At 50.6% G+C, this 26,878-nt stretch overlaps 1 protein-coding gene and 1 pseudogene across 5 annotated transcripts in view; one reads left to right on the forward strand and one right to left on the reverse strand.

The window, feature by feature from the left end:
• Positions 1–1,329: 1,329 nt before the first annotated feature.
• Positions 1,330–1,427, reverse strand: LOC127488245 (U6 spliceosomal RNA; annotated as a pseudogene).
• Positions 1,428–7,802: 6,375 nt separating this feature from the next.
• FBXO42 (F-box protein 42) overlaps positions 7,803–26,878 on the forward strand; it is a 112,398-nt gene continuing 93,322 nt past the window's right edge. For 2 of the 5 annotated variants that reach the window (XM_070079234.1, XM_070079235.1), the window contains exon 1: positions 7,804–8,037. Coding sequence is in view for 1 of the 5 variants with exons in the window: in XM_051836544.2 (XP_051692504.1) it covers positions 21,998–22,016 (19 nt within the window). In the remaining 4 variants the exon portion in view is untranslated. Of the gene's footprint in view, positions 8,038–21,745; positions 22,017–26,878 lie in introns of those variants that run through there. The other 3 variants (XM_051836545.2, XM_002722323.5, XM_051836544.2) reach the window with 3 other exon arrangements.

The raw sequence follows: 26,878 nt of genomic DNA on the forward strand, positions 1-26,878 counted from the left end.
GCGCTCCGCGGTCTCCACGCTTAACCCTTTCGCGTCTGAACCACGGCCTACGCCAGCGTTCCCTATCTATTCACACCCCGTGCTCTCTCTGCACGCGGCGGCTTCCGCGAGTAACACAGCGTAGCTTGCGTCTCCGCCACTAGGATTCAATCTAAGTTCCCCGGGCTAGCCTGGCGAATTCAACCCAGCGTACGTCTCCGCCCCACGATTTGGCTTCCCGTCCTTTGCTCCCCGGGCTAATCAGACGGATCCCAATCTGGCTTACGTCTCAGCTTCTGGCTTCAACTTTTCGCCTCCTATTCCCGGGCTAACTTGAGAACCCCAAAGTGGCTTTCGTCTCCGCCTCGGCCTGCCCCCTGCGGCTTCAATTTCCCTAACATTTTTCTCTACCCGGTATGTTTCCCCAAACTTTCCTCCAACGATATTCCTCCCTCATTTCTCCTGGCCTCTCCCCACAGTCCGCGTCCGAGTCTGTTTGTTCTAGCTTTCACTTTCGCTTTCGACCTTAGAGATTTCTCCCAGCTTCCCCCCGTAGTCCGTATCCGAGTCTATGCCTAGGCTTTCAATAGCTTCTTCCGGCTCCTTTTTCGTCCGGCTTTTCCCTAGGCTGTTTGCTAGTCTCTCTCTCCGGTAATTTCCTGCTTCTTCCCGTTTCTTCCCTCCTAAGTTTTCTATCCGTCCTAGGTTTCCTATCCGAGTCACGTTTCTTCCCTCCTAAGTTTGCTCTCCGTCCTAGGTTCCCTATCCGAGCTAGGTTTCCTATCCGAGTCACGGCACCATTATGTCGCTCCCCCTCTTCGTGGAGGAACGACACAGGACCCTGCGCTGTTCTTTCGTCTGCTCGGCCCTCCCCGGGTTTGCTGCTGGTTCTTCCCGGGTTGGCTACTATCCCTTCCACCTCCGTGGAAGGGCAGTTCCCCCTGGCCGCATTCCCCACTTCCGCAGGGGAGCGGCACACCGCCGGCCGGCTTTCTCGGGGGCTGCACGGGTTCCCTTAGATGTTCCCCATAGATGTTCCCGGTGCATGCCGTCTCTCTCCTCCTTTATAGTCCTCCTCCGCCAATCCCAACTCGGCTGAGTACGCTGCTCTCCAATCAGGAGCAAGTCCTACAGTTAATTGGTTGAACTGGAGGCAGCTGTGCGGAAGCTGTTTACTTCTCTCCCAGCGCCATATTGTGGGAGAGCAGATGCATAGAATAAGTCCTAATTCGAGTAACTTAGTCTAGTCCGGATTGCTCCCCACACCTCTCTCCTAGTGGGCACTGGGACTATGACTCCAGGGAGTCATAGAACTTGGTAGTTTTATTTTATTTGTTATTTATTTATTTTTGAACTATGGAACGCTTCACGAATTTGCGTGTCATCCTTGTGTAGGGGCCATGCTAATCTTCTCTGTATTTTAGTATATGTGCTGCCGAAGTGAGCACATTTTTATTTTTCAGCCAGTTTATAATGCTTAACCGGATGAAAGGTTCCGATTTTGGCTCCTGCCCTGAACTTGAGTGTGCCTGATCATTGTCCCATTTCTTTCTCTCTCTCTCTCTCTTTTTTTTTTAAAGATTTATTTATTTATTTATTTGAAAGTCAGAGTTACATAGAGAAAGGAAAGACGGAGAGGGAGAGGGAGAGATCTTCCATCCACTGGTTCACTCCCCCAGTTGGGCACAACAGCTGAGGATGCACTGATCTGAAGCCAGGAGCCAGGAGCTTCTTCTGGGTCTCCCACGCAGGTGCAGGGGCCCAAAGGACTTGGGTCATCTTCCACTGCTTTCCCAGGTCATAGCAGAGAACTGGATCAGAAGTGGAGCAGCCAGGACTAGAATCAGTACCCATATGGGATGCTGGCACTGCAGGCGGCGGCTTTACCCACTATACCTCAGCGCTAGCCCCTGTAGTTTTATTTTAAAATACATTACCATACATAACACATGCTCTGGCATGTAGTATATATTCATTACATATTTGTTTACTGAATGTCCCCTTGGTTGCCAATTCCCAGTTCATTCTTTAAATTCAACAATTTTTTTTTTTTTTGGACAGGCAGAATGGACAGTGAGAGAGAGAGGCAGAGAGAAAAGAAAGGTCTTCCTTTTGCCGTTAGTTCACCCTCCAATGGCTGCCATGGCTGGGGCGCTGCGGCCGGTGCACCGTGCTGATCCGATGGCAGGAGCCAGGTGCTTCTCCTGGTCTCCCACACGGGTGCAGGGCCCAAGCACGTGGGCCATCCTCCACTGCACTCCCAGGCCACAGCAGAGAGCTGGCCTGGAAGAGGGGCAACCAGGACAGAATCTGGCACCCTGACCGGGACTAGAACCTGGTGTACCGGTGCCACAAGGCGGAGGATTAGCCTATTGAGCCGCGGCGCTGGCCTAAATTCAACAATTTTTGAGTGAGTCTGTCCTGTGTGCCAGGCTCTGCGTGAGGAGCTGGGGATGAAGCAATGAACAAAACAGACACAAATGAAGGCTAGTGTGTGGCACAGGGGTACCACTCCGCTTGCAATGCTGCATCCCAGACAATAGTGCCGATTCAAGTCCTAGTCCCGTCTCTTCTGCTGGTCCAGCTCCCTGCTAACAGGCCTGGGAAAGCCGTGGAAGATGGCCCAAATCCTTAGGTCCCTGCTACCCATGTGGGAGACCCAGATGGCTCCTGGCTTCAGTCTGGTCCAGCCTTGGCTTTTGCAGTCATTTGCTTTTCTTTTTTTTCTTTTTTTCTTTTTTTTTTTTTTTTTGACAGGCAGAGTGGACAGTGAGAGAGAGAGACAGAGAGAGAAAGGTCTTCCTTCTGCCGTTGGTTCACCCTCCAACGGCCGCCGCTGCAGCCGGCGCACCGCGCTGATCCGATGGCAGGAGCCAGGATCCAGGTGCTCCTCCTGGTCTCCCATGGGGTGCAGGGCCCAAGCACCTGGGCCATCCTCCACTGCACCCCCTGGCCACAGCAGAGAGCTGGCCTGGAAGAGGGGCAACCGGGACAGAATCCGGCGCCCCGACCGGGACTAGAACCCGGGGTGCCGGCGCCGCAAGGTGGAGGATTAGCCTATTGAGCCACGGCGCCGGCCCTGCAGTCATTTGCTTTTCAAAAAAATAAATAAACCTTAAACACACACACACACACACACACAGAGACAAAAATGCCTGCCATCTTTGAGCTAAGAGACTCAGTGCACAGCGGCCGGGTATCTGACCTTTCTCTGACCAGAGTTCCAATCCTTACCAGCCATCAGATTCCTCCAGGAGCTTAAGTAAGAATCTGAGGCAATGATCACAGGAGGGCCCTGGAACCTGCATTTTTAGATTTATTATATGTATGTGAAAGGCAGAGTTACAGAGAGAGAGAGAGAGAGAGAGAGGAGAGGCAGAGAAATCGTCCATCTGCTGGTTCACTCCCCAGATGGCTGCAGCAGCTGGGGCTGGGCCAGGGCAAAGCCAGGAGCTAGGAGCTTCTTCTGGGTCTCCCACATGGATGGCAGGGGCCCAAGGATTTAGGCCATCTTCCACTGCTTTCCCAGGTGTCGCTCCCCCTCTTCGTGGAGGAACGACACAGGACCCTGCGCTGTTCTTTCATCTGCTCGGCCCTCCCCGGGTTTGCTGCTGGTTCTTCCTGGGTTGGCTACCGACCCTTCCACCTCCGTGGAAGGGCGGTTCCCCCTGGCCGCTTTCCCCACTTCCGCAGGGGAGCGGCACACCGCCGCTGGCCGGCTCTCTCGGGGGCTGCACAGGTGTTCCTTCAGATAGATGTTCCTGGTGCATGTTGTCTCTCTCCTCCTTTATAGTCCTCTTCCACCAATCCCAACTCTGCTACCCACACGCCGAGTACGCTGCTCTCCTCCAATCAGGAGCAAGATCAGCTCCTGCAGCTCAGTCAATCAAATTGGCGAGAGGCAGCTGCGTAGAAGTTGTTACTCCCTTCTCAGCGCCATATTGTGGGAGAGCAGATGCATAGAATAAGTCTTAATTCCAGTAACTTAGTCTAGTCCGAGTTGCTCCCCACACCAGGTGTGTTAGCAGGGAGCTCGACTGGCAGTGGGGCAGCCAGGACTCTAACCAATGCCCATATGGGATGTTGGCACTGTAGGCAGCGGTTCAACCCACTGCACCACAGCGCCGCCCCGAAACCTGCACTTTTGAGAGGAAGCACTAACACGGGTGGGGGGCGCACAAGTTCTATGACAAGTTTTTTTTTTAAATATTTATTTGGAAGTCAGAGTTAGAGAGAGAGAGAGAGAGAGAGAGAGAGAGGTCTTCCATCCATTAGTTCACTCTCCAAATGGTCGCAACTGCCAGGGCTGGACCAGACCAAAGCCAGGAGCCAGGAACTTCTTCCGAGTCTCCGACGTGGGTGCAGGGGTCTAAGCACGTGGCCCATCTTCCGCTGCCTTCCGCCACCCATTAGCAAGGAGCTGGATGGGAACTCCAGCAACCTGGACTCAGACCGGCACCCATACGGGATGCCAGCGTCACTTGCTAAGCCACAGTGCAGGCCCTAAGCTTGGAGTTTTTAATGCCAGTGACTTAAACACTTCTTGTACCAGTTGTATTTGTCAAACTTCCCTTTTGCTGTGACTTTTTCTCCGTTGCTTGAATCCGTGTGTGTCACAGCGGGATTCCAGGTATATACTTTTCAGGGTCTCTGCATCATTCAAATGTGAGGACCCCGGTGCTTCCTGGACCGACCACGTCTGCTCAACAGAGCCTCGCCCCCCCCCCCCCCCCCCGCTTGAGAGGAACTGGGCTCTGGTCCACGCCTGTGCCCCGAGAGATGTCAGGGTTCGCCCCAGGAGTCTGCAGATGGTTCCTGCGCTTCCAGTGTTGACACAGGCGGTGAAAGCTGAAGCCCTCCCGCCTGGCCACAAGCTGTGAGGACGGCCAGGCTTGGTAAGGGTCTCCCCTACACACCAGGTTGCTCCCTGTCGCTCCCCCTCTTCGTGGAGGAGCAACACAGGACCCTGCGCTGTTCTTTCGTCTGCTCGGCCCTCCCCGGGTTTGCTGCTGGTTCTTCCCGGGTTGGCTACTATCCCTTCCACCTCCGTGGAAGGGCAGTTCCCCCTGGCCGCATTCCCCACTTCCGCAGGGGAGCGGCACACCGCCGGCCGGCTTTCTCGGGGGCTGCACGGGTTCCCTTAGATGTTCCCCATAGATGTTCCCGGTGCATGCCGTCTCTCTCCTCCTTTATAGTCCTTCTCTGCCAATCCCAACTCGGCTGCCCACACGCCGAGTACGCTGCTCTCCAATCAGGAGCAAGTCCTACAGTTAATTGGTTGAACTGGAGGCAGCTGTGCGGAAGCTGTTTACTTCTCTCCCAGCGCCATATTGTGGGAGAGCAGATGCATAGAATAAGTCCTAATTCGAGCAACTTAGTCTAGTCCGGATTGCTCCCCACAGATCCCCCTTTCTTTTTATTTTTGGCGTTGATACGCGCCTGTCTTCGGTGTCCCGCGGCACACACTAGAGTTGCCACAGGCTCTTACAAGTCCTATCCATCAGGCAAACCGAATCCGGGTCCTCTCTTCGCCATGTTGTGAGGAGGTTTTTAGGCGCTGATGCGTGCCTGTGTTCGGTGCCCTGCAGCGCATGCTCTGCTCTGCTAGAACTGCCTGCAGGTGTTTACAAAACCTATCAGGCAAACCGAATCCAAGCCTTCTCATTGCCTTTTTGTGGGGAGGCCTTACTGATGTTAATTCGTGCCTGTCTTCGGTGACCTGCGGCTCATACTCTGAATTGGCATGTTGAGGGGAGGCCTTATTTTTCTCTATTTCTCTATCTCCGGGCATTCCTACCTCTCCCATTTCACTTCTATCTTCCAGCATTCCCATTTCTCTCACTCCACTTCCAAACTTCTGTTTCTCTTATCCCCGCAGCTTCCCGCTCTCATTCCATTTCTAAACTTCTGTTTTCTCTTATCCCCGCGGCTTCCCGGCACCTCGCCCCGCCGGCGGGTTCCCGGCTCTGCGCCGCTTCAGCCCGCGCGCCTCTCTCATCTGCGCAGCTTCCCGGCTTTGCGCGGCTCGGCTTTGCGCGCTCCGCGGTCTCCACGCTTAACCCTTTCGCGTCTGAACCACGGCCTACGCCAGCCCCGTTCCCTATCTATTCACGCCCCGTGCTCTCTCTGCACGCGGCGGCTTCCGCGAGTAACACAGCGTAGCTTGCGTCTCCGCCACTAGGATTCAATCTAAGTTCCCCGGGCTAGCCTGGCGAATTCAACCCAGCGTACGTCTCCGCCCCACGATTTGGCTTCCCGTCCTTTGCTCCCCGGGCTAATCAGACGGATCCCAATCTGGCTTACGTCTCAGCTTCTGGTTTCAGCTTTTCGCCCCCTATTCCCGGGCTAACTTGAGAACCCCAAAGTGGCTTTCGTTTCCGCCTCGGCCTGCCCCCCGCGGCTTCAATTTCCCTAACATTTTTCTCTACCCGGTATGTTTCCCCAAACTTTCCTCCAACGATATTCCTCCCTCATTTCTCCTGGCCTCTCCCCACAGTCCGCGTCCGAGTCTGTTTGTTCTAGCTTTCACTTTCGCTTTCGACCTTAGAGATTTCTCCCAGCTTCCCCCCGTAGTCCGAATCCGAGTCTATGCCTAGGCTTTCAATAGCTTCTTCCGGCACCCTTTTCGTCCGGCTTTTCCCTAGGCTGTTTGCTAGTCTATGCCTAGGCTTTCAATAGCTTCTTCCGGCTCCTTTTTCGTCCGGCTTTTCCCTAGGCTGTTTGCTAGTTTCTCTCTCCGATATTTTCCCTAGTTCTTCCCGTTTCTTCCTCCCTAAGTTTCATATCCGTCCTAGGTTTCCTATCCGAACTAGGTTTCCTATCCGAGTCACGTTTCCTATCCGAGCTAGGTTTCCTATCCGAGTCACGGCACCATTATGTCGCTCCCCCTCTTCGTGGAGGAACGACACAGGACCCTGCGCTGTTCTTTCGTCTGCTCGGCCCTCCCCGGGTTTGCTGCTGGTTCTTCCCGGGTTGGCTACTATCCCTTCCACCTCCGTGGAAGGGCAGTTCCCCCTGGCCGCATTCCCCACTTCCGCAGGGGAGCGGCACACCGCCGGCCGGCTTTCTCGGGGGCTGCACGGGTTCCCTTAGATGTTCCCCATAGATGTTCCCGGTGCATGCCGTCTCTCTCCTCCTTTATAGTCCTTCTCTGCCAATCCCAACTCGGCTGCCCACACGCCGAGTACGCTGCTCTCCAATCAGGAGCAAGTCCTACAGTTAATTGGTTGAACTGGAGGCAGCTGTGCGGAAGCTGTTTACTTCTCTCCCAGCGCCATATTGTGGGAGAGCAGATGCATAGAATAAGTCCTAATTCGAGCAACTTAGTCTAGTCCGGATTGCTCCCCACAGCTCCCTTAAAAGGCATTTTCTGAACCCAGCCCGTGGTGATGGGCTAAGTCAGGAGCTTGGGAATCAAAGGGCAAGTTAACGCCTGTCTAACCCCACTCCCTCCACGTCTGCTGGGGGGCTCTGCCCTCAGTGACTCCTTTCCCTAAGGGAGGCTTCCCTCCCCAGGCTCACCAGGCCCTTGGGGAACCTGTGTGCTCACTGCCCGGTTCTACGTCTCAGACTCAACCCACTGGCCAAGGCCCACAGTGCGGGAGGGCGGCTGCAGGTCTGAAGGCAGCTCTCAGGGCGCTGGGGAGGCCGGCGCTCAAGTTCCGCTCCCCTCCAGCGCCGCCACTCCCACCTGCCACGAACCCCGGGTGGCGACCACGGCCCTTCTCAACATGGCGCCACGCCCCGGCCGCCCCGCGCCGTCCCGCCGCGCTGACGTGAGTGCGCGCGCGCGCACGCGCATGTGTTCGCCGCGCCCGGCCCCCTGCGCATGCGCGCTCCGCGCTGTCTTCTCAGCCACAGCAGCTGCGGCGGCGGCGGCGGTGTTTGAGTGGGGGAAGATGGCGGCTCCGGGCGGCTCGGGGTCCTGCCAGCTGTGAGGAACCCCGAGCGCTGCCAGCGCAGCCCGAGGCCGAGCGCCTCTGCTCTGGCCCTGTCCCCGGCTCCCTCACCACCGTCGCCGGCGGAGCGGACCCGAGAGCGAGGAGCGGGCTGGGCCAGGTGAGGCCTCTCCCCCTCCCGGGGCCGCGGCTGGGAGCCGGCGCCCGCTGCCCCTTTATTCCCCAGACCCGCGGCGGGCAGCGGGCGCCTCGGGTCCGGCGCTGCCTTCGCAGCCTGTGGGAGGCTCGGTCCTGCCTGGCCTGGGCACCTTGCTGTCGTCATCCTCGGGCCCCCTGGGGGAGGCGGGGAGGCGAGCCCCTTTCCAAGCCAGCCATTGGAATGGGAGCGAAGGCATCCCGCCACCGGGGCCGCGAAGGGGCGTGTGGCCCGGGCCAGGATGGCTCTGGGTAGCCTTTCTCCCCGGCCCCCGGCCCTTTGGCTCCTTGCGAGAGGAGCCGGAGTCGAGTGCCCTGCAGACCTGGGGCTGCGGCGATTGGAATTGGCCTGTAACGCAGAAACGCGGGCGGCCTCTCCTGGCTTTCTGAGTGTTTCCCTAGAGAAGTGGGGACTGCTGATGCCCTTGCTGGAGGCCAGCAGGTGCACGTTGTGGCCGGCGAGGGCTGTTAGTGCCGAGGGAGCCGTGGAGGGGGGAACGAATGTGTAAGCGAAGGCAGATCGGCCGTGAGGTCTGGGTGGTTTGCACAGTAACTTCAGCGCTCGCGCGGCTCGTGGGAAACCTGGGGGCTGTTGAGGGTCGGGAGAACCCATCGCGTTGCGAGACTTGGGCTGGGAAAAGGAGGGGACGTGTCGGTCTTTGGACTCTGCGGCGGCGGGGCTCGGATGCCTCGGAGGGCGGGCCGGGCACGTCGGTTCCCAGCTCGCACCTGCTGGCAGCGATGCTGTGCTGTGCTGTCCTCGATGAGAACAACTTTCTGTTGTTGTTGTTCTGCGTGAACTGGAAGACTTTGGTGTCTTCCACGCGGGGAAGCCGGTCGGAATCGTGGGGCTGTTCCCTGAGGAATGGTGGCGTCCCTTAGAATGGTGCTGTGTGCAGTTGTGCAGGCCGTAGCTTTGCTTGGCTACACCAGCTACCGTTTGTAACACATTGGTGTTGCCTGTGCGGGAGAATGATGACATCATGGGTTAACACGGGGAGGGGGAGCGAGCCTGTGGCTCCTCAGCGGGTTTGCGCTGTGGCACGCTGGAGCCCTGAGCGCTTTGCTCTGCGGAGCCTGACGGGCCTCAGCTGTTGTGTGCCTGCTCCTCCTGGTTTTGGTAAGACCAACACAGATAGGTCATTCGGTCTGTAGTGACCCATGGGTGTGGTGTGCACTTCACAAAGCTTTTGTTAAATTGACATCTCTTTTTTTGATATTTGCTAATTCTTTGACCGTTTTTTCGTTTTTCTATTCTTAAAGCATTTTCCATAGACGTTTGTAGGTTTTCTTAGTGCCTTTGCTACAGATGTAAACCTGAGCCAACAGGAAGCTGGAGAGCCACTCTGCATATTAATTTCCTAATGAAGACCTGTGAAATTAATGCAGTACCACCGCCCGGTGGCTTGACATTCTGCTTCTTGGCATAATGTGTTGCGTTGTTGTGCTAAATCATCATCAGGTATTGATGCAACTTCATGATGCCTATGACATCATGCACGCCTGCATTTTGAGTTTTGCAGTTTCTTGCCTGGTACAGAAAGAGCAAAATCAGAAAAATAGATGAGGATTCTTGTGTTTAACGACTGACTTCTGGAAGGGCCTTTGATACTGTTCCGTGTAGGTGAAGCCCTCCGGTAAGACTCAGAAGCGATTCTGCTTACTGTGCGCAGAAGCAGGGAAATGCTGGCAGAAGCCCTGAGTTACGAGAGTGTGGAGGTCCTGAGGACAAGCTGTCTCAGAGATGGACAGATACAGGGTGGGCTTAGTGAATTAGCAACTCTTTGTAAACCAGAAACTCATCGGTCAAATAGTGCCCTTCCTGCTTCACAAGACTGTACGTGGATCAGAAGCCATAATGTTTGTTAGAGTGCATTGTACAGTGTAGACTGAAAGGCAGATACAAGAGTGAATGTTCCTGTTTTATGAAGCCTATTGAGGGCCCTCCCGTGTGCTAGGCATTTTGGGAGGTAGGTAGCACTGCTTCTGAGGCAGGCGGGGGTTATGCACAGCTGCGGAGGGTTTGTCTGGGGAGCCGGGCTAGGACACCACCTGAGCTGCTTGTCCTCTGAGTGGAGCCGGGAAAGCTTCTCAGAGCCCCGAGGGCTTTCCCCAGGCTTCCATTCTGCAGAAGTCTACCTTTTGTGAAAGCCTTGCGTTTTATGAACGTTTGAGCATTCTATCCAATTCCTTTCCTCTTTTATTCATTCACTCCCAGGATGCTTCCCACACAGCATGCCCCAGTTTCGCTTTCTGCATTTTCAGAAATCCGGCAGTCTTGAGAACCCGAGTGAGTCACAGGCACAGGCGACAAACGACCGTTGCAGCTTTAGTTAGAGAGCTTGGGTTACTGAGCGGTGACAACTGGAGAGTGATGCCGTGTTTCAGTTTTTGTTTTGTAAACTCCCACAAGAGGCTGTACATGTTTTCAATTTGATCACATTTACTTACTAAATGTTTAGTTGACATTCTTAGTGTGTTGACTGTAGTCAGCATGAGAAGAAACTACTTTTTTGCATGAAGCTAACAGCTTAACCCAGAAAACCATCGTTGAGTCTGTGAATGTGGATGGAGGTTGGTTAGCTTTTGTGATATTGAACTTCTGTATGCCAATACAAGTTTACACCTTGGTGCTATTGTTTTATAATTAATTTAGCATGTTGCCCCCTATCTTGCAACATTTTTATGAACTTTTGGAGTGAATAGAGTATGCGGCACTGTTATTTGAACATGAAGCATCTCTATCTTAATTGTGCTTTAAGTTTGTGATAGAAAAGTGCTGTTTTCATTTTTCTGTATCGTCAGTTTGTTACATGTAGAGGGATGTGACAGATAGACAAGTCTTTTTTTTTTTTTTTTTTTTTTTAAATAGAGGCAAAGGCAGAGAAAGAGAGAAAGGTCTTCCATCCACTGGTTCACTGCCCAAATGGTCACAATGTCCAGAGCTGGGCCGATCCGAAGCCAGGAGCCAGGAGCTTCTTCCGGTTCCCACATGCAGGTGCAGGGGCCCAAGAACTTGGGCCATCTTCTACTGCTTTCTCAGGCCATAGCAGAGAGCTGGATCGGAAGTGGAGCAGCCAGAACTCTAACCAGCACCCCTGTGGATGCAGTCACTGCAATTGGCGGCCCCAACAAATCATTTTAGAATTCCGAAGGTTGGGCATTTGGCCTCATACTTAAGATGTGTGCATTCTGTATCAGAGGGCCTGAGTTTAATGACTAGCTCTGGCTCCTGATTTTAACTTCCTGCCAGTGTGGACCCTGGAGACAGCAGGTGATGGCTCAAGTAGTTGAGTTCCTGCCGCCCACGATGAAGACATGGATTGTGTTCCTGGCTGCTAGATGCAGCACAACGCAGGCCTAGTCTTTTCAGGCGTTTGGGCATGTGAACTAGGGGACGAGAACTCTCCCATTCTCTTTTTCTTTCTGACTCTCCAATAAGAAAAAAAATAAGAATTTTATTTATTTGAAAGGAAGAGTTACAGAGAGGGAGAGACAGAGAGAGAGGTCTTTCACCTGTTGGTTCACTCCCCAAATGGCCACAATAGTGGGGACTGGGCCAGGCTGACGCCAGGAGCTTCATCCAGGTTTCCCATGTGGGTGCAGGGGCCTAAGTACTTAGGTCATCTGCTGCTGCTTTCCCTAGGTGCATTCGCAGGGAGCTGGATGGGAGATGCAGCAGCTGGGACTCAAACCGGTACCTGTGTGGGATGCAGCTTAACCTGGTGTGCCACAACGCCAGCCCTAGTGCAACTAACTTTTTAAAATTATTTAAGTGCAGAGCCGGCGCCGTGGCTCAATAGGCTAATCCTCCACCTTGCGGCGCCGGCACACCGGGTTCTAGTCCCGGTCGGGGCGCCGGATTCTGTCCCGGTTGCCCCTCTTCCAGGCCAGCTCTCTGCTATGGCCAGGGAGTGCAGTGGAGGATGGCCCAGGTGCTTGGGCCCTGCACCCCATGGGAGACCAGGAAAAAGCACCTGGATCCTGGCTCCTGCCATCGGATCAGCGCGGTGCGCCGGCTGCAGCGGCGGCCATTGGAGGGTGAACCAACGGCAAAGGAAGACCTTTCTCTCTCTGTCTCTCTCTCACTGTCCACTCTGCCTGTCAAAAAAAAAAAAAAAAAAAAAAAAATTTATTTAAGTGCAAGAGGCCATGCCAAAATCTATGAATTTGAAATAGTTTAATTTCTGTTAATGCAAGCAGGTTTTAGTTTTAGTATTGCTTGAGTATATTTAATATTTAGAGTAATTAAAATTTATTTTGTCTGAAAGAGAGACAAAGATGTCCCATGCTGATTCATTCCCTGAACGCCTGCAACATCCAGGGCCTGGCCATCACTTGCTGCTTCCTAGGGTGTGCGTGGACAGGAGGCTGGATGTGGGAGTTCAGCCACTCTGATGTGGAATGCGGGTGTCCAGAGGAGTGTCTTAACCACTGCACCAAATGCCCACCCAAGGGTAATTTTACTTCAGCTATTTTAAGGAATTTACTGGTATGATGTGATCTTGCAAATTCATGTTTTCTTTATTGTTCTTTGAGAAGACAAAGTGTTTTATTTTATTTTATTTGAAAGGCAGCGCTTTAGACAAAGAGGAAGAGACAGAGGGGTCTTCCATCAGCTGGTTCACTCCCAGTGGCTACAATGGCTAGGGCTGGGTCAGATGGAAGCCAGGAGCTGCTTCTGGGTCTCCCATGTGGGTGCAGGGGCCCAAGCAGTTGGACTATCCTCTGCTGCCTTCCCAGGTGCATCAGTAGGGGCTGGATCGGAAGTGGAGCAGCCGGGACTTGAACTGGTACCTATATGGAATGCCAGTGTACCAGGCAGCAGCTGTATCTCCTGTCCACAATGCTGGCCACTTTGTTGAAAACTTTCTTAGTAAAGAATTGATGCAATAGTTACCTCTCAAGTGGCAAATAAGATTGTTTGCTGTTTTCTGTATTACTGTAAATGTTTAAATGTATTAATTAATTTATACTTGGTTACAGCCATCACACTTTACAAAAAAAGATTTATTTATTTCAGAGGCAGAGTATCAGAGGGAGAGGGAGAGACAGAGTGAGAGAGAACATGAGCTCTTCCATCTGCTGGTTCATCTCCAAATGACTGCAACAGCTGGATCTGGGCCAGGCTGAAGCCAGGAACCAGGAACTTCATCTGGATCCCTCACATGGGTGCCAGTGTCCCAAGCACTTGGGCCATCTTTGGCTGCATTTCCAGGCTGAGTTAGCAGGAAACTGGGTCAGAAAGTGGAACAGCCAGCTAGGTGCTGTGGTGTAGCACATAAAGCCGCTGCCTACAGTGTTGGCATCTCATATGGGCACTGGTTCAAGTCCCAACTGCTCCAGTTCCAATCCAGCTCTTCGCTGTGGTCTGAAAAAGCAGTAGAAGATGGCCCAAGTCCTTGAGCCCCTGCACGCGTGTGGGAGACCCAGAAGAAACTCTTGGCTTCGGATCGGCCCCACTCCGACTGTTGTGGCCATTTGGGTGTGAATCAGTGGGTGCAAGACTTCTCTTTCTCTGCCTGTGCCTCTCTCTAACTCTCTCTTTCAAATAAGTAAAAAAAAATCTTTTAAGAAAAAAATGTAGACTTGAACTGGCACTCTAGTATGGATGCTGGCCCCACTCAACCTGCTGTGCCATAACGCTGGTCCCCACCCTTGCAATTTTTGACATTGAAATCTGGCCAGTAGGATCCTCTTTGAAAAGTAGGTGTTATATACTTTTGACATTCCCTATAGGTCTTTGGGTGCTTCCCTTGTTTTTGTCACAAGTTATCCCAGGGTCACCTTGTACTCTCCCTGTCTTTGACCTGAAATCAGTCATTTTTCCAGGAGGACCTAGTGTCTGCTTTAGGGAAACCAAGATCTAAGTGCTCGGGAGGCTCTGCTTCAGGGTCTTCGTTGTTTGCAGGTCCTTCTCTGAGGCAGAACTAGAAAAATAATGCTTATTAGAAATCGAGATTTTGTATTGATATTTACAGTTGAATTTTAACATATTACATTTTTATGTTTAGATTTTGTTTGTCTTCTCTTACACTGAAAATCTTGGTGTTAATAATATTAACATTTACTGCTTTGAAGTTTAAAAATACAGTACCCATATTACTACTTTTTTATTTTATTTATTTATTTATTTGACAGAGTTATAGACAGTGAGAGAGAGAGAGAGAGACAGACCAAAAGGTCTTCCTTCTGTTGGTTCACTCCCCAAATGGCCGCTATGGCCGGTGCTGCGCCAATCCGAAGCCAGGAGCCAGGTGCTTCCTCCTGGTCTCCATGCGGGTGCAGCGGCCCAAGCACTTGGGCCATCCTCCACTGCCCTCCTGGGCCACAGCAGAGAGCTGGCCTGGAAGAGGAGCAACTGGAACTAGAACCCGGCGCCCATATGGGGTGTCGGCGCCGCAGGCAGAGGATTAACCAAGTGAACCACGGCACCGGCCCCCATATTACTACTAACAGAATTATTAAGGTAAATTTAATATTTCTTTACAGTTATTTATTTATTTTATGGTTATTTTTATCCTTAAAATATTTCATCCAAAAGGAACTAACCCCAAAGAGAAAAAAGTACCAGATATTTCAGACAGAGGGGATGTATTACAGGGGATTGGAACAAGTCTGTTGCAAGACTGGAAGAGCAAAAAAAAGTAGGGTAGTAACCTGAGTTTACTAACTGTAGGGTGAAACTCTTACCCAAGGGGAAAACAAAGGTCCAAGAAGGTGTTCTCAGGTCTTTTATGACTGTGAAGGAGGGATCAGCACCTCAGCCTCACTTTCAGAGCTGGGAACGCGAGTAGGAGGTGCCAGTTATCATGTGGGATGGACAGAGGTACTGGAGCCGCCACCTGCTGCCCTCCATGACAAGCTTAACAGCGAGGCGGCGTTGGGAGCAGTCAGACTCAGACCCAGGCACTCTGACACCGATGCAGGCATCCCAAAGAGAGTCTTAACTGCTTTATTAAACACCCACGCCTTAACCTGGAGTGTAAAAGTACTTTCTTAATTTGTGTATGCAGTGCTTGTTGGTAAGATTCCTGGGCCCATCCCTGTTTTCGAAAATAATACCCAGGAAATCTACTTGGTAGGTGCCCTCCCCCCCCCCCCTTTCCTTTTTTTGACAGGCAGAATTGCAGTGAGAGAGAGACAGAGAGAAAGGTCTTCCTTTTCCCTTGGTTCACCCCCGCCAAATGACCGCTATGGCAGGCGCGTTGCGCCAATCCAAAGCCAGGAGCCAGGTGTTTCCTCCTGGTCTCCCATGCAGGTTCAGGGCCCAAGCACTTGGGCCATCCTCCACTGCCTTCCCGGGCCACAGCAGAGAGCTGGACTGGAAGAGAAGCAACCGGGACAGAATCCGGCGCCCCGACCGGGACTAGAACCTGGGGTGCTGGCGCCCAGGCGGAGGATTAGCCAAGTGAGCTGCGGCGCCGCCACTACTAGTAGGTGATTTTTATAATCAAGTAAGCTGGTCAAACAAAAGATTTACTTTGTGTGCATACACTGCTGTTATTTAAAATTTTCAAGGATAAGGAACAGTCAAGACTTTATCTGCCTTCCATGAATTTAAAATCTGGTTATGGAGAAAAAGTCACACATAAAAACTTGTAACTTGGCTGGCGCCGCGGCTCACTAGGCTAATCCTCCACCTGTGGCGCCAGCACCCCGGGTTCTACCCCCAGTCAGGGCACCGGATTCTGTCCCGGTTGCTCCTTTTCCAGTCCAGCTCTCTGCTGGGGCCGGGGAGAACAGTGGAGAATGGCCCAGGTCCTTGGGCCCTGCACCCGCATGGGAGACCAGGAGAAGCACCTGGCTCCTGGCTTCGGATTGGCTCAGCGCCAACTGTAGCGGCCATTTGGGGGGTGAACCAGTGGAAAAAGGAAGACCTTTCTCTCTGTCTCTCTCTGACTGTGTAACTCTGCCTGTCAAAACAAACAAACAAAAAACACAAAACTTGTAACTGTGACTGATGATGGAAGGAGGGACTTTCCTCTGGCCTAGAGAAATGGGTGTTTTAGTTAGGCAGGGACAGGAGGACATTATTCCTTTGCTCAGAGCATTGCGAGAAAAAAGAAATGGAAATGACAGTTTCCATCCCCTTGCTGTTTCTTGTGAAAATGTGTTCTGCTCTTTGCAGAGTATTTTTGTGTGTCAGTGGGGAAGCTGGCTTTGCTTGCAGGCTGAGATCTGATGGGAACACTGGGGGACTGTGGAGTACCTTGGGTTCTTCCTGAAATAACATTTTACCATGCTGCTTGTCTGCTTACAGGTAGAGAATGCCTGGAAACTACAACATGATATGATATTTTTTAAAAAAGATTTATTTATTTGAAAGGTGGGGTTACAGAGAGGGAGGGAGAAATAGAGAGATCTTACATCCACTGGTTTGCTTTCCAAATTGCTGCTACAGCCAGAACTGGGCCAGTCTGAAGCTAGAGTCCGGGAGTCCCTTATGGGTAAAGGGGCTGAAGCAGTTGGGCTGTCCTCTACTGCCTTCCCAGGCGCGTTAGCTGCAGGTGGTGGCCTACCCCGACATGGCATGCCCCTTATCTAGTTTTGACACATGCTGCTTTTTTTTTTTTTTTTTTTTTTTTTTTTTTTAAACAGAGTGGACAGAGAGAGACAGAGAGAAAGGTCTTCCTTTGCCGTTGGTTCACCCTCCAATGGCCGCCATGGCTGGCGCGCTGCGGCCGGCACGCCGTGCTGATCCGATGGCAGGAGCCAGGTGCTTCCTCCTGGTCTCCCATGCGGGTGCAGGGCCCAAGTACTTGGGCCATCCTCCAGTGCACTCCCTGGCCACAGCAGAGAGCTGGCCTGGAAGAGGGGCTACCGGGACAGAATCCGGCGCCCCGACTGGGACTAGAACCCGGTGTGCCGGTGCCGCAAGGCGGAGGATTAGCCTAGTGAGCGCGGCGCCGGCCACATGCTGCATTTTAACACTCATGTAAGACTGCTGGCTCAGAGTGCCAGGACTAGCAACATCAAAATTAGAGCGCAGAATGTCAGGTGCCACCCCAGGCTTACTGAATCCAAATCTATAGTTTAAGCTAGATTCACATTAACATTTGAGAAGCACAGAAACCTTGAGAAGTTTCAGTGAGGTGTCCTTTTCACCCGAGTTTCTTATGATTTGGTTGTTCTTTTACCTCTGACAGGTTGGTTTTGCTATGCTCTCCCCTCCCTGTAATGTGTTTTCTTCCACTTGAGGGGCAAAGCAACAGCGAGAGGGAAAAGGAGAGACAGAGACAGAGAGCTTCTGTCTGTTAGTTCACACTCCAGATGCCCACAGTAGCCAGCGTTGGTCTAGGCCCAAAGCCAGGAGCCCAGAACTCTGTCTGGGTCTCTTGCACGGGTGGCAGAGACCCAAGCACTCGCTGCCTCCCAGGATGCATCAGCAGGAAGCGGGAAACTGGGACTCAGACCAGCACTCTGATGTGGGGTAGAGTGTTGCAAGCAGCCGAAGCTGCTGTGCCACAGTTCCTTCCCTGCTGTGCACTCTGGACCTAATGTAGGTGAAATGTGTGAACGTTATTCTTTATAGCATGAATAATGCAGAAGAGTGCATATGCAATTTAAAGAATAATTATAGGCCAGTGCCGCGGTTCACTTGGCTAATCCTCTGCCTGTGGCGCCGGCACCCCGGGTTCTAGTCCCGGTTGGGGCACTGGATTCTGTCCCGGTTGCCCCTCTTCCAGTCCAGCTCTCTGCTGTGGCCCGGGAAGGCAGTGGAGGATGGCCAGATGCTTGGGCCCCTGCACCTGCATGGGAGACCAGGAGGAAACACCTGACTCCTGGCTTCGGATCGGCGCAGCGTGCCAGCTGTAGCGGCCATTTGGGGGGGGTGAACCAACAGAAAAAGGAAGACCTTTCTCTCTCTCTCTCTCTCTCACTGTCTAACTCTGCCTGTCCAAAAAAAAAAAAAAACAAAAAAAACAAAAAAAACAAAAAAACAAAAACAAAAACAAAAAAAAACAGTATAATTGTAGGCCAGCGCCACAGCTCACTTGCCTAATCCTCCGTCTGCAGCGCTGGCATCCCAGGTTCTAGTCCCGGTCGGGGCACCGGATTCTGTCCTGGTTGCTCTTCTTCCAGTCTGGCTCTCTGCTGTGGCCTGGGAAGGCAGTGGAGGATGGCCCAAGTGCTTGGGCCCCTGCACCCGCATGGGAGACCAGGAAGAAGCACCTGGCTCTTGGCTTCAAATCAGTGCAGCATGCCGGCTGTAGCAGCCATTTGGGGGGGTGAACCAACAGAAGGAAGACCTTTTTTTGTGTCTCTCTCTCACTGTCTAACTCTTCCTGTCAAAAATAAAGTAATAAAAAAGAATAATTATAAGCAAATACCTGAGTAACCATCATCCAGTCAAGAAGCAGAATGTGGCTGATGTCCCAGAGGTTCTTCCGTTGTACCCATCTCTGATTACAGCCATTTGCCTCTCTCGCAGAAGTAACCGTGTCCTAACTTTTGTGGTAAATAATAGTTTTACCAGTGATGAATGTATCCTCAAATAGTAGTTTGATTTTGCTTGTCAACTTTACATAAATGGAACCATACTTTAGATATTCTTTTGTTGCCTTCTTTTGCTAAATATTAGACATGTATCCTTTTGTTATGTAGGTTTCTTTTTCAAGTAGTGAAGCCAGAATAAAGTTTTCAACAACTTTAGCTATTAATATATTTATTTATTTGAAAGGCAGAGTTACAGAGAGGCAGAGGCAGAGAGAGAGAGAGGTCTTCCATCTGCTGCTTCATTCTCTAAATGGTCACAACAGCTGGAGCTGGGCTGATCCGAAGCCAGGAGCCAGGAGCTTCCTCTAGATCTTCCCACATGGTTGCAGGGGCCCAAGCACTTGGGCCATCTTCTGCTTTCCCAGGCCACAGCAGACAGCTGGATGGGAAGTGGAGCAGCTGGGATTTGGGATGCCGGCACTATAGGCAGCAGCTTTACCCCGCTACACCGTGCCGCCACACCCTTTAGCTATTAAATCAAAACTTGATGTTTAGTTCTTTTTGGAAAATACCTATTTATGTGGTGCTTGTCCTGCTTCACTCCCTCTTTTTTTTTTTTTTTTTTTTTTTTAATTTAAAAAATTTTATTTATTTGAAAGAGTTACAGAGAGATGTAGAGCCAGAGAGAGAGGAGTCTTCCATCTACTGGTTCACTCCCCAAATGACAGCAATGGCCAGAGCTGAGCTGATCTGAAGCCAGGAGCCAGGGGTGTCCTACAGGTCTCTACTCCCTCTTTAAAGATGCAAAATTGGGGGTCTGGTGCTGTGGCCTGGCCTGAAGCACCGGCATCCCATATGGCTGCGGGTTCGAGACTCAGCTGCTCCACTTCCAATCCAGCTCTCTGCTGTGGCCTGGGAAAACAGAAGATGGCCCAAGTCCTTGGGCCCCTGCCCCTATGTGGGAGACCCAAAAGAAGCTCCTGGCTTCGTATCTGTGCAGCTCAGGCTGTTGCGGCAAATTGGAGAGTGAACCATCGGATGAAAGACCCCCTCCCTCTCTTTCTCTACCTCTCCTCTCTCTGTGTAATTCTTTCAAATAAAATAAATAAATCTTTTTTTTTTTAAAGATGCAAAATTGGGGGCTTGTGCTGTGGTGTAGCAGGTAAAGCTATCGCTTGCAGCACCCCATATGGGTGCTGGTTCGAGTCCTGGCTGCTCTACTTCTGATCCAGCTCTCTGCTGTGGTCTGGGAAAGCAGCAGAAGATGGCCCAAATCCTTGGACCCCTAGCATACATGTGGGAAACAGGGAAGAAGCTCCTAGTTCCTGGCTTTGGAAGGGCACAGCTCTGGTCATTGTGGCCATCTGGGGAGTAAACCAGCAGATGGAAAACCTCGCTCTCTCTCTGCCTCTGCCTCTTTCTAACTCTACCTTTCAAATAAATAAATCTTAAAAACGAAAATTGCAAAATTGTATCCATTTGTAAACCATTCAGCACCTTGATTATAAATATTACAAGATTGCTATTTTTATAGTTACTTTTTTTTTAAAGATTATTTTTTTTTTTTTGACAGGCAGAGTTAGATAGTGAGAGAGAAAAGAGAGAAAGGTATTCCTTTTTCCGTTGGTTCACCCCACAAGTGGCTGCTACGGCTGGCGTGCCGCGCCAATCCGAAGCCAGGAGCCAGGTGCTTCTCCTGGTCTCCCATGGGGTGCAGGGCCCAAGCACTTGGGCCATCCTCCACTGCACTCCCGGGCCACAGCAGAGAGCTGGACTGAAAGAAGAGCAACTGGGACAGAATCTGGCGCGCCCTGACCGGGACTAGGACCCGGGGTGCCGGCGCCGCAGGCAGAGGATTAGCCTAGTGAGCCCCGGCGCTGACCAAGATTATTTGTTTGTTTATTTGAGAGGTAGAGTTACAGACAGAGGGAGAGACAGAGAGAAAGATCTTCCCACTGCTGATTTGCTCCCCAAATGGCTGCAATGGCCGGAGCTGGGCCAATTCTAAGCCATAAGCAAGGTGCTTCTTTGGGTCTCCCATTCAGGTGCAGGGGCCCAAGCACTTGGACCATCTTCCAGTGCTTTCTTAGGCTACAGCAGAGAGCTGGATCAGAAGAGGGACAGCCAGGACATAAACTGCAGGCAGAGGCTTAACCTACTATGCAACAACACCGGCCCCTAATTACTTTTTTTTTTTTTACTATAATATTATAAACCATCCTGAGTGACTTTTGTTTTAAAAGTAGACTGTTCTATAATCTGTATATTTAAAGTATACGCTTAAATTATACTTTAATAGAAATTTAAAAATCAGAACAGAATCATATTTACGAAAAAATTAGTTTTTTTTTTTTTTTAAGTATAATTTCCAATACCCCCACCCCCCAGAGGATAGTTTTTCTTCAGTCCTAAGGGACTCAGCTTCTCCTTACGTGGGCTTTGGTGGAGGCATGGACAGCACTGGCAAGTCTAAATCAGTGTGCCAGTGTTCCGTGCCTCAGGGCTTCCCGAGATTGCTGACAGCTTTGCTGTGAGGGACGGACCTGCGCACAGAGATGCAGCTTCACTCGCTGCAAGGGAAGTCACAGGCGTCTAAGGTGTGCTCCTCGACAGCGTCTGGGACTGCGAGGCCTCGGTGGTGTTTTGAATGACAGGTTTCTTGATTGGTTTGTGCCTTGCCGGGCGTGGATTGCAGTTTGTGCGCATGTGGCCATGGCCCTTTTTGGCATGACCATTGTTCTTTTTGTTTGTCATCTTGACAGGATCCCAGAGAGGTGAGACTTTTTTTTTTTTTTTTTTTGACAGAGTGGACAGTGAGAGAGACAGAGAGAAAGGTCTTCCTTTTGCCGTTGGTTCACCCTCCAATGGCCGCCGCGGCTGGTGCGCTGCGGCCAGCACACCGTGCTGATCCGATGGCAGGAGCCAGGAGCCAGGTGCTTTTCCTGGTCTCCCATGGGGTGCAGAGCCCAAGCACCTGGGCCATCCTCCACTGCACTCCCTGGCCACAGCAGAGAGCTGGCCTGGAAGAGGGGCAACTGGGACAGAATCTGGCGCCTCAACCGGGACTAGAACTCGGTGTGCCGGTGCCGCTAGGTGGAGGATTAGCCTAGTGAGCCGCGGCGCCGGCCAGAGGTGAGACATTTTTAAAAATCTCAGAAGATGTTTGTTATGGCGCATTTATATAATACCAAAAAAGTGTAAGTGGTACCTTTTTTTTTTTTTAAGGATTTATTTATTTATTTATTTGAAAAAGAGTTCTAGAGAGAGGCAGAGAGACAGAAGTCTTCCATCTGCTGGTTCACTCCCCAAATGGCCGCAACGGCTGGAGCTTCGCCAGTCTGAAACCAGGAGCCAGGAGCTTCTTCCAGGTCTCACACAGAGGTGCCGGGGCCCAAGGACCTGCGCCATCTTCCAGTGCTTTCCCAGGCCATAGCAGAGAGCTGGATTGGAAGTGGAGCAGCTTGGACTTGCTATGCCACAGCGCTATGCCACAGTGTCGGCCCTGTAAGTGTTACCTTATACAAAGTACTATAGGAAATGGAAAGTTTTTGTGAGGTTATAGAAAAATTCACCCTTATATTTTTAGGCAAAAAAAAATGGCCTTTTGGGAAGCAGGCATCTGGCATAGTGGTTGAGACACTGGTTAAAATGCCTGCACCTTGTATTGGAGTACCTGGGTGCAGTAGCTAGCTCCTGGCTCCAGCTTCCTGCCTGTGTGGACCTCCAGAATTAGTGGGGATGGCTCCAATGATTGTGTTTCAGCCACTTATGTGGGAGACATGGATTGAGTTCCTAGCGTCCAGCGTCAGCCCAGACCACCCTGGCTATTGGCAGGTATTTGGGTTGTGAACCAACAGGTGGGAGCTCTTTCTCTCTCCGCCTCTGAAATAAATTCATATTTATTTATTTAAAAAATAGCTTTTAGGGTCAGCATTGTGGGACAGTGAGTTAAACTGCTGCCTACAACACGGCATCCCATATCGAAGTGCCAGTTTGAGTCCCGGCTGCTCTGCTTCTGATCCAGCTCTCTGCTGGGAAGGCAGCAGAGGATGGCCCCAAGTCTTGGACTGCTGCCACCCATGTGGAAAACTGAATGAAGCTCCGGGTTCATGACTTTGGCCTGGCCCGACCTTAGCCATTGTACCCATTTGGGGAGTGAATCAGTGGATAGAAGATCTTTCTCTCTGTCTCCCTCTCCTTCTCTCTGCCACTCTGCCTTTCAAATAAATAATTTTTTAAGGATTTATTTATTTTCTTGAAAGAGTGACAAAGACAGAAATTTTCCATCTGCTGGTTCACTCCCCAGATGGCTGCAGTGGTGGCCAATGCTGGGATAGGCTGAAGCCAAGAGCTCCATCCAGGTCTCCCGTGTGTGTGGCAGGGGGCCCATACATTTGAGCCATCTTGCACTGCTTTTCTCAGGCCATTAGCAGGAACCTGGATTGGCAGTGGAGCAGCCAGGACACAAATAGGCACCCATATGGGATGCCAGTATTGCAGGCATTTACCCGCCGTGCCACAGCACCGGCTTTGTTTAATATCTGAAAGTCAGAGTTACAGAGAGACAGTCCCTTTTTCTTGTTATGCTGGTTGACTCCTCAAATGGCTAAGACAGTCGGGACTAGGCCAGGCCGAAGCCAGGAGCCTGGAATTCCATCGAGGTCTCCCACGTGGGTGGCAGGGGCTCAAGCACCTGGGCCTATTCTGCTGCCATCCCAGAAACATTAGCAGGGAGCAGGATCAGAAGTGGAGCAGCCAAGACTCAAACCAATATTCACATGGGATGCCAGAGTAGAAGGCGGTGGCTTAACCTGCTGTACCACCGCACCGGCCCCTACATTTCTTTTCTATAAGAATTTGCTATGTAGCAAACATTTACAGAAATTGCCTCAAATGTGTTATATGAATTGTGAAATTTAATAATTTTCTTCTAATCTTTAGCTTTGTGAATGAATCGTCGTTCTGGTCATAGGACTACATATATGATAAAGGAAATTAATTATGATAATCTGTCTTAATTCAGTAGGCCTCTACTTCATAAAATTAAATAAACACTTAGAAATATAACTCTAGGCTCTCCTGGTACTGCCTGAATTTTGTTAAAGTAATAAAACAATTTATGGTTAAGCTGATTTATTTAAATATGAATTTTTATTATTTATTTTTACTTTACTTGAAATGCAGAGTCACAGAGGGAAATAGAGTGAAATCTTCTGTTCACTGGTTCACTTCACAGATGCCTGCCTGTAACAGCCAGGACTGGGGTGAGCCAAAGCCAGGAGCCCAGAATACAATCTGGGTCTCCCATTTGGGTTAAATAGACCTAAATGGTTGCGTCATCACCTGCTTCTCCCAAGGGGTGTACTAGCAGGAAGTTGGATTGGAAACAGAGGTGGGACTGTTCTAGGCATTCGATATGGGATGCAGGCATCCCAAGCAGCAGTTTAGCCTGCTGCACCACAATGCCCGCCCTCGATGCTAGACTTTATTGCCTTATAATAATGTCAGCATATAATCACTTGTTTTCCCCTATAGAATACCTATAACAGTTCCAAAACAATGATGGCCATATTGTTATAATACATAACACTATTAAATACAGCTTGATTTTTTTTTGTAGTTAAAATATAATTCACAAAAGATACTAAAAAATACCATGTTACAAGGGTTCTTGAACTAATTCCTCTCAATGTGTTGTTATGCTACCAGTTTGGTATAAACTTAGATAATTTGTTTTAAAGATTTATTTTTATTTGAAAGACAGAATTACACAGAGAGGTAGAAACAGAGAGAGAGGTCTTCCATTCAATGGTTCATTCCCCAGATGGCCACAACGGCGGGAGCTGCACCAATCTGAAGCCAGGAGCCAGGAGCTTCTTCCAGGTCTCCCACGTGGGTGCAGGGGCCCAGGACTTGGGCCATCTTCTATTGCTTTCCCAGACCATAGCAGAGAGCTGGATCGGAAGAGGAGCAGCTGGGACTAGAACCGTCACCTATATGGGATACAGACTCTTCAGACCAGGGCTTTAACCTGCTGTGCCACAGCACGCACCGTCTCCAAATTTAGATAATTTTATTTAACTTTTTTTTTTTTTTTTTTTTTGACAGGCAGAGTGTACAGTGAGAGAGAGACAGAGAGAAAGGTCTTCCATTTACCATTGGTTCACCCACTAATGGCCACTGCGGCCTGCGCACCACGCTGATCCGAAGCCAGGAGCCAGATGCTTCTCCTGGTCTCCCATGCGAGTGCAGGACCCAAGCACTTGGGCCATCCTCCACTGCACTTCCGGGCCATAGCAGAGAGCTGGCCTGGAAGAGGGGCAACTGGGACAGAATCTGGCACCCTGACTGGGACTAGAACCTGGGGTGCTGGCGCTGCAGGCGGAGGATTAGCCTAGTGAGCCACAGCGCCAGCCAGTCAATTTTCTTTGAATACATTTCTATACTGTACAATCTTCAATTATTTTTATAGCAGTGGTACAAATACTGGCATTTAAAATTTCTGATTATTATTAACAGATGGTTGATAAAAATGTTCACAATCAGTTTCCCTGGGATCATGGCAAATTTAATGAAGGTCAAAGATGAATGTTAGTTTTCCAGATTCCATCATTTTAAGCTCTGATTCTTAAGTATGAATAAGAGTGTTAACGATTTCAGCCTTCACAGTAGCCATCTGAAGTGCCATGTACAACACACATACGAGGACAGTTGTAGAGAAGATGTTTGGGTAACAGTCGAGCCATCACTTGGGACACTTGCATCCCTTTTCAGGGTGCCTAGGTTTGAGTCCCAGCCCTGTTCCTGATTCCAGCTTCCCGCTAATGCACACACTGGGAGGCAGCGGACGATGGTTCAAGTGGTTGGGTCCTTGGCACTCATGTGGAAGACCTGCATTGAGTTCTGGGCTCCTGGCTTTGGTCTGCCTTAGCCTTGGCTGCTGCAGGCATTTTGGGACTGAGCCACTGGATGGGAACTATTTCTTTCTCTTTCTGTCTCTCAAATATATAAATAAGAATTTTTTTTTTAAAAAGAACAGTTGACATTGGCAATTTTCATGTTTCTAGATAATATGTATTAAGGCATATTTTGTTGCCTTAAAGCAAAGTTCTGACCATGCATTCACTTCTTGATTGCCTTTGTGCTGTTGCCTTTGTCTCGACTTTATTGGAAACTCTGGTAATGAGGAGGGAAGGTTGGGCTTTAATTAGACAAGTGATTAATGAGCAGAATTGTAATGTGTGAAGTAGTGAAAAGTAGAAACTGCTGGTATTATGTGTCTGCTGTTGACTTACATCTTGTAGGCCACCTCACTCGACAAATATTTATACATCTCTGAGATAATGAAGGCACTGTACACAGTGAATAGGAAGCCAGAGGGAACTTACTTGGCTAGGGTGCCGGAGAAGCTCACAGAAGAGGTGACTTACATAATGAGTGGGAATTCATCTCACTGAGAGGGAGGGAGAGTACTTCAGCACCAAGACCAGGGACGGGAAGAGGTCCTAGGGTGTTTCAGGCACAAGTTGCACAGCTGACTGACTTGAAGTGTGTTGGAAAAAGCCATGGAATTTCTCATTGTTAAATCCTTGGCATGGGGCTGACATCGTAGCACTGAATGAGTAAGTCTTAAAAATGTATATATAGGGGCTGGCACTGTGGTGCAGAAGACCTCCGCCTGTGGCGCCTGTGTCCCATATGGGTGCCAGTTCATATTCCAGCTGCTCCTCCTCTGATCCAGCTCTCTGCTATGGCCTGAGAAAGCAGCAGAAGATGGCCCAAATGCCTGGGCCCCTGCACCCATGTGGGAGACCCAGAAGAAGCTCCTGGCTTCAGACCAGCCCAGCTCCAGCCACTGCAGCCATTTGGGGAGTGAACCAGCAGATGGAAGACCTCTCTGTCTCTCCCTCTCTCTGTAACTCTGCCTCACAGATAAATAAATAACATTTTAAAAAGAGTATATATAAAAACTTTAGCATGCTGTGGTAGCAATTGCTTGCTAATTTTTATTCATTTTATCAAAAACATTCATATTGTTGGTAAGAAGAGTTAAACCAAGTTATTTATTTATTTACTTGAAAAGCAGAGTTACAGAGATACTGGGAGACAGCTCTTGCGTCTGCTAGTTCATTCCCAGTTGGCTGTGATAGCTGTGGCTGAGCCAGGCCAAAGCCAAGAGTCTGGAGCTCCATCCAGGTCTCCCACATGAGCGGCCGGGACCCAGGACTTTGGTCATCTTCAGCTTGCTCAGGTGCATTACCAGAAGCTGGATCAGAAGTGAAGCAGCCAGGGCCAGTGTTGGGGCACAGCAGGTTAAGCTGCCACCTGTGATGCCAGCATCCTATATGGGTGCTGGTTTATATTCT

The sequence above is a fragment of the Oryctolagus cuniculus genome, chromosome 7, assembly GCF_964237555.1.
Source record: "Oryctolagus cuniculus chromosome 7, mOryCun1.1, whole genome shotgun sequence".
NCBI lineage: Eukaryota > Metazoa > Chordata > Mammalia > Lagomorpha > Leporidae > Oryctolagus > Oryctolagus cuniculus.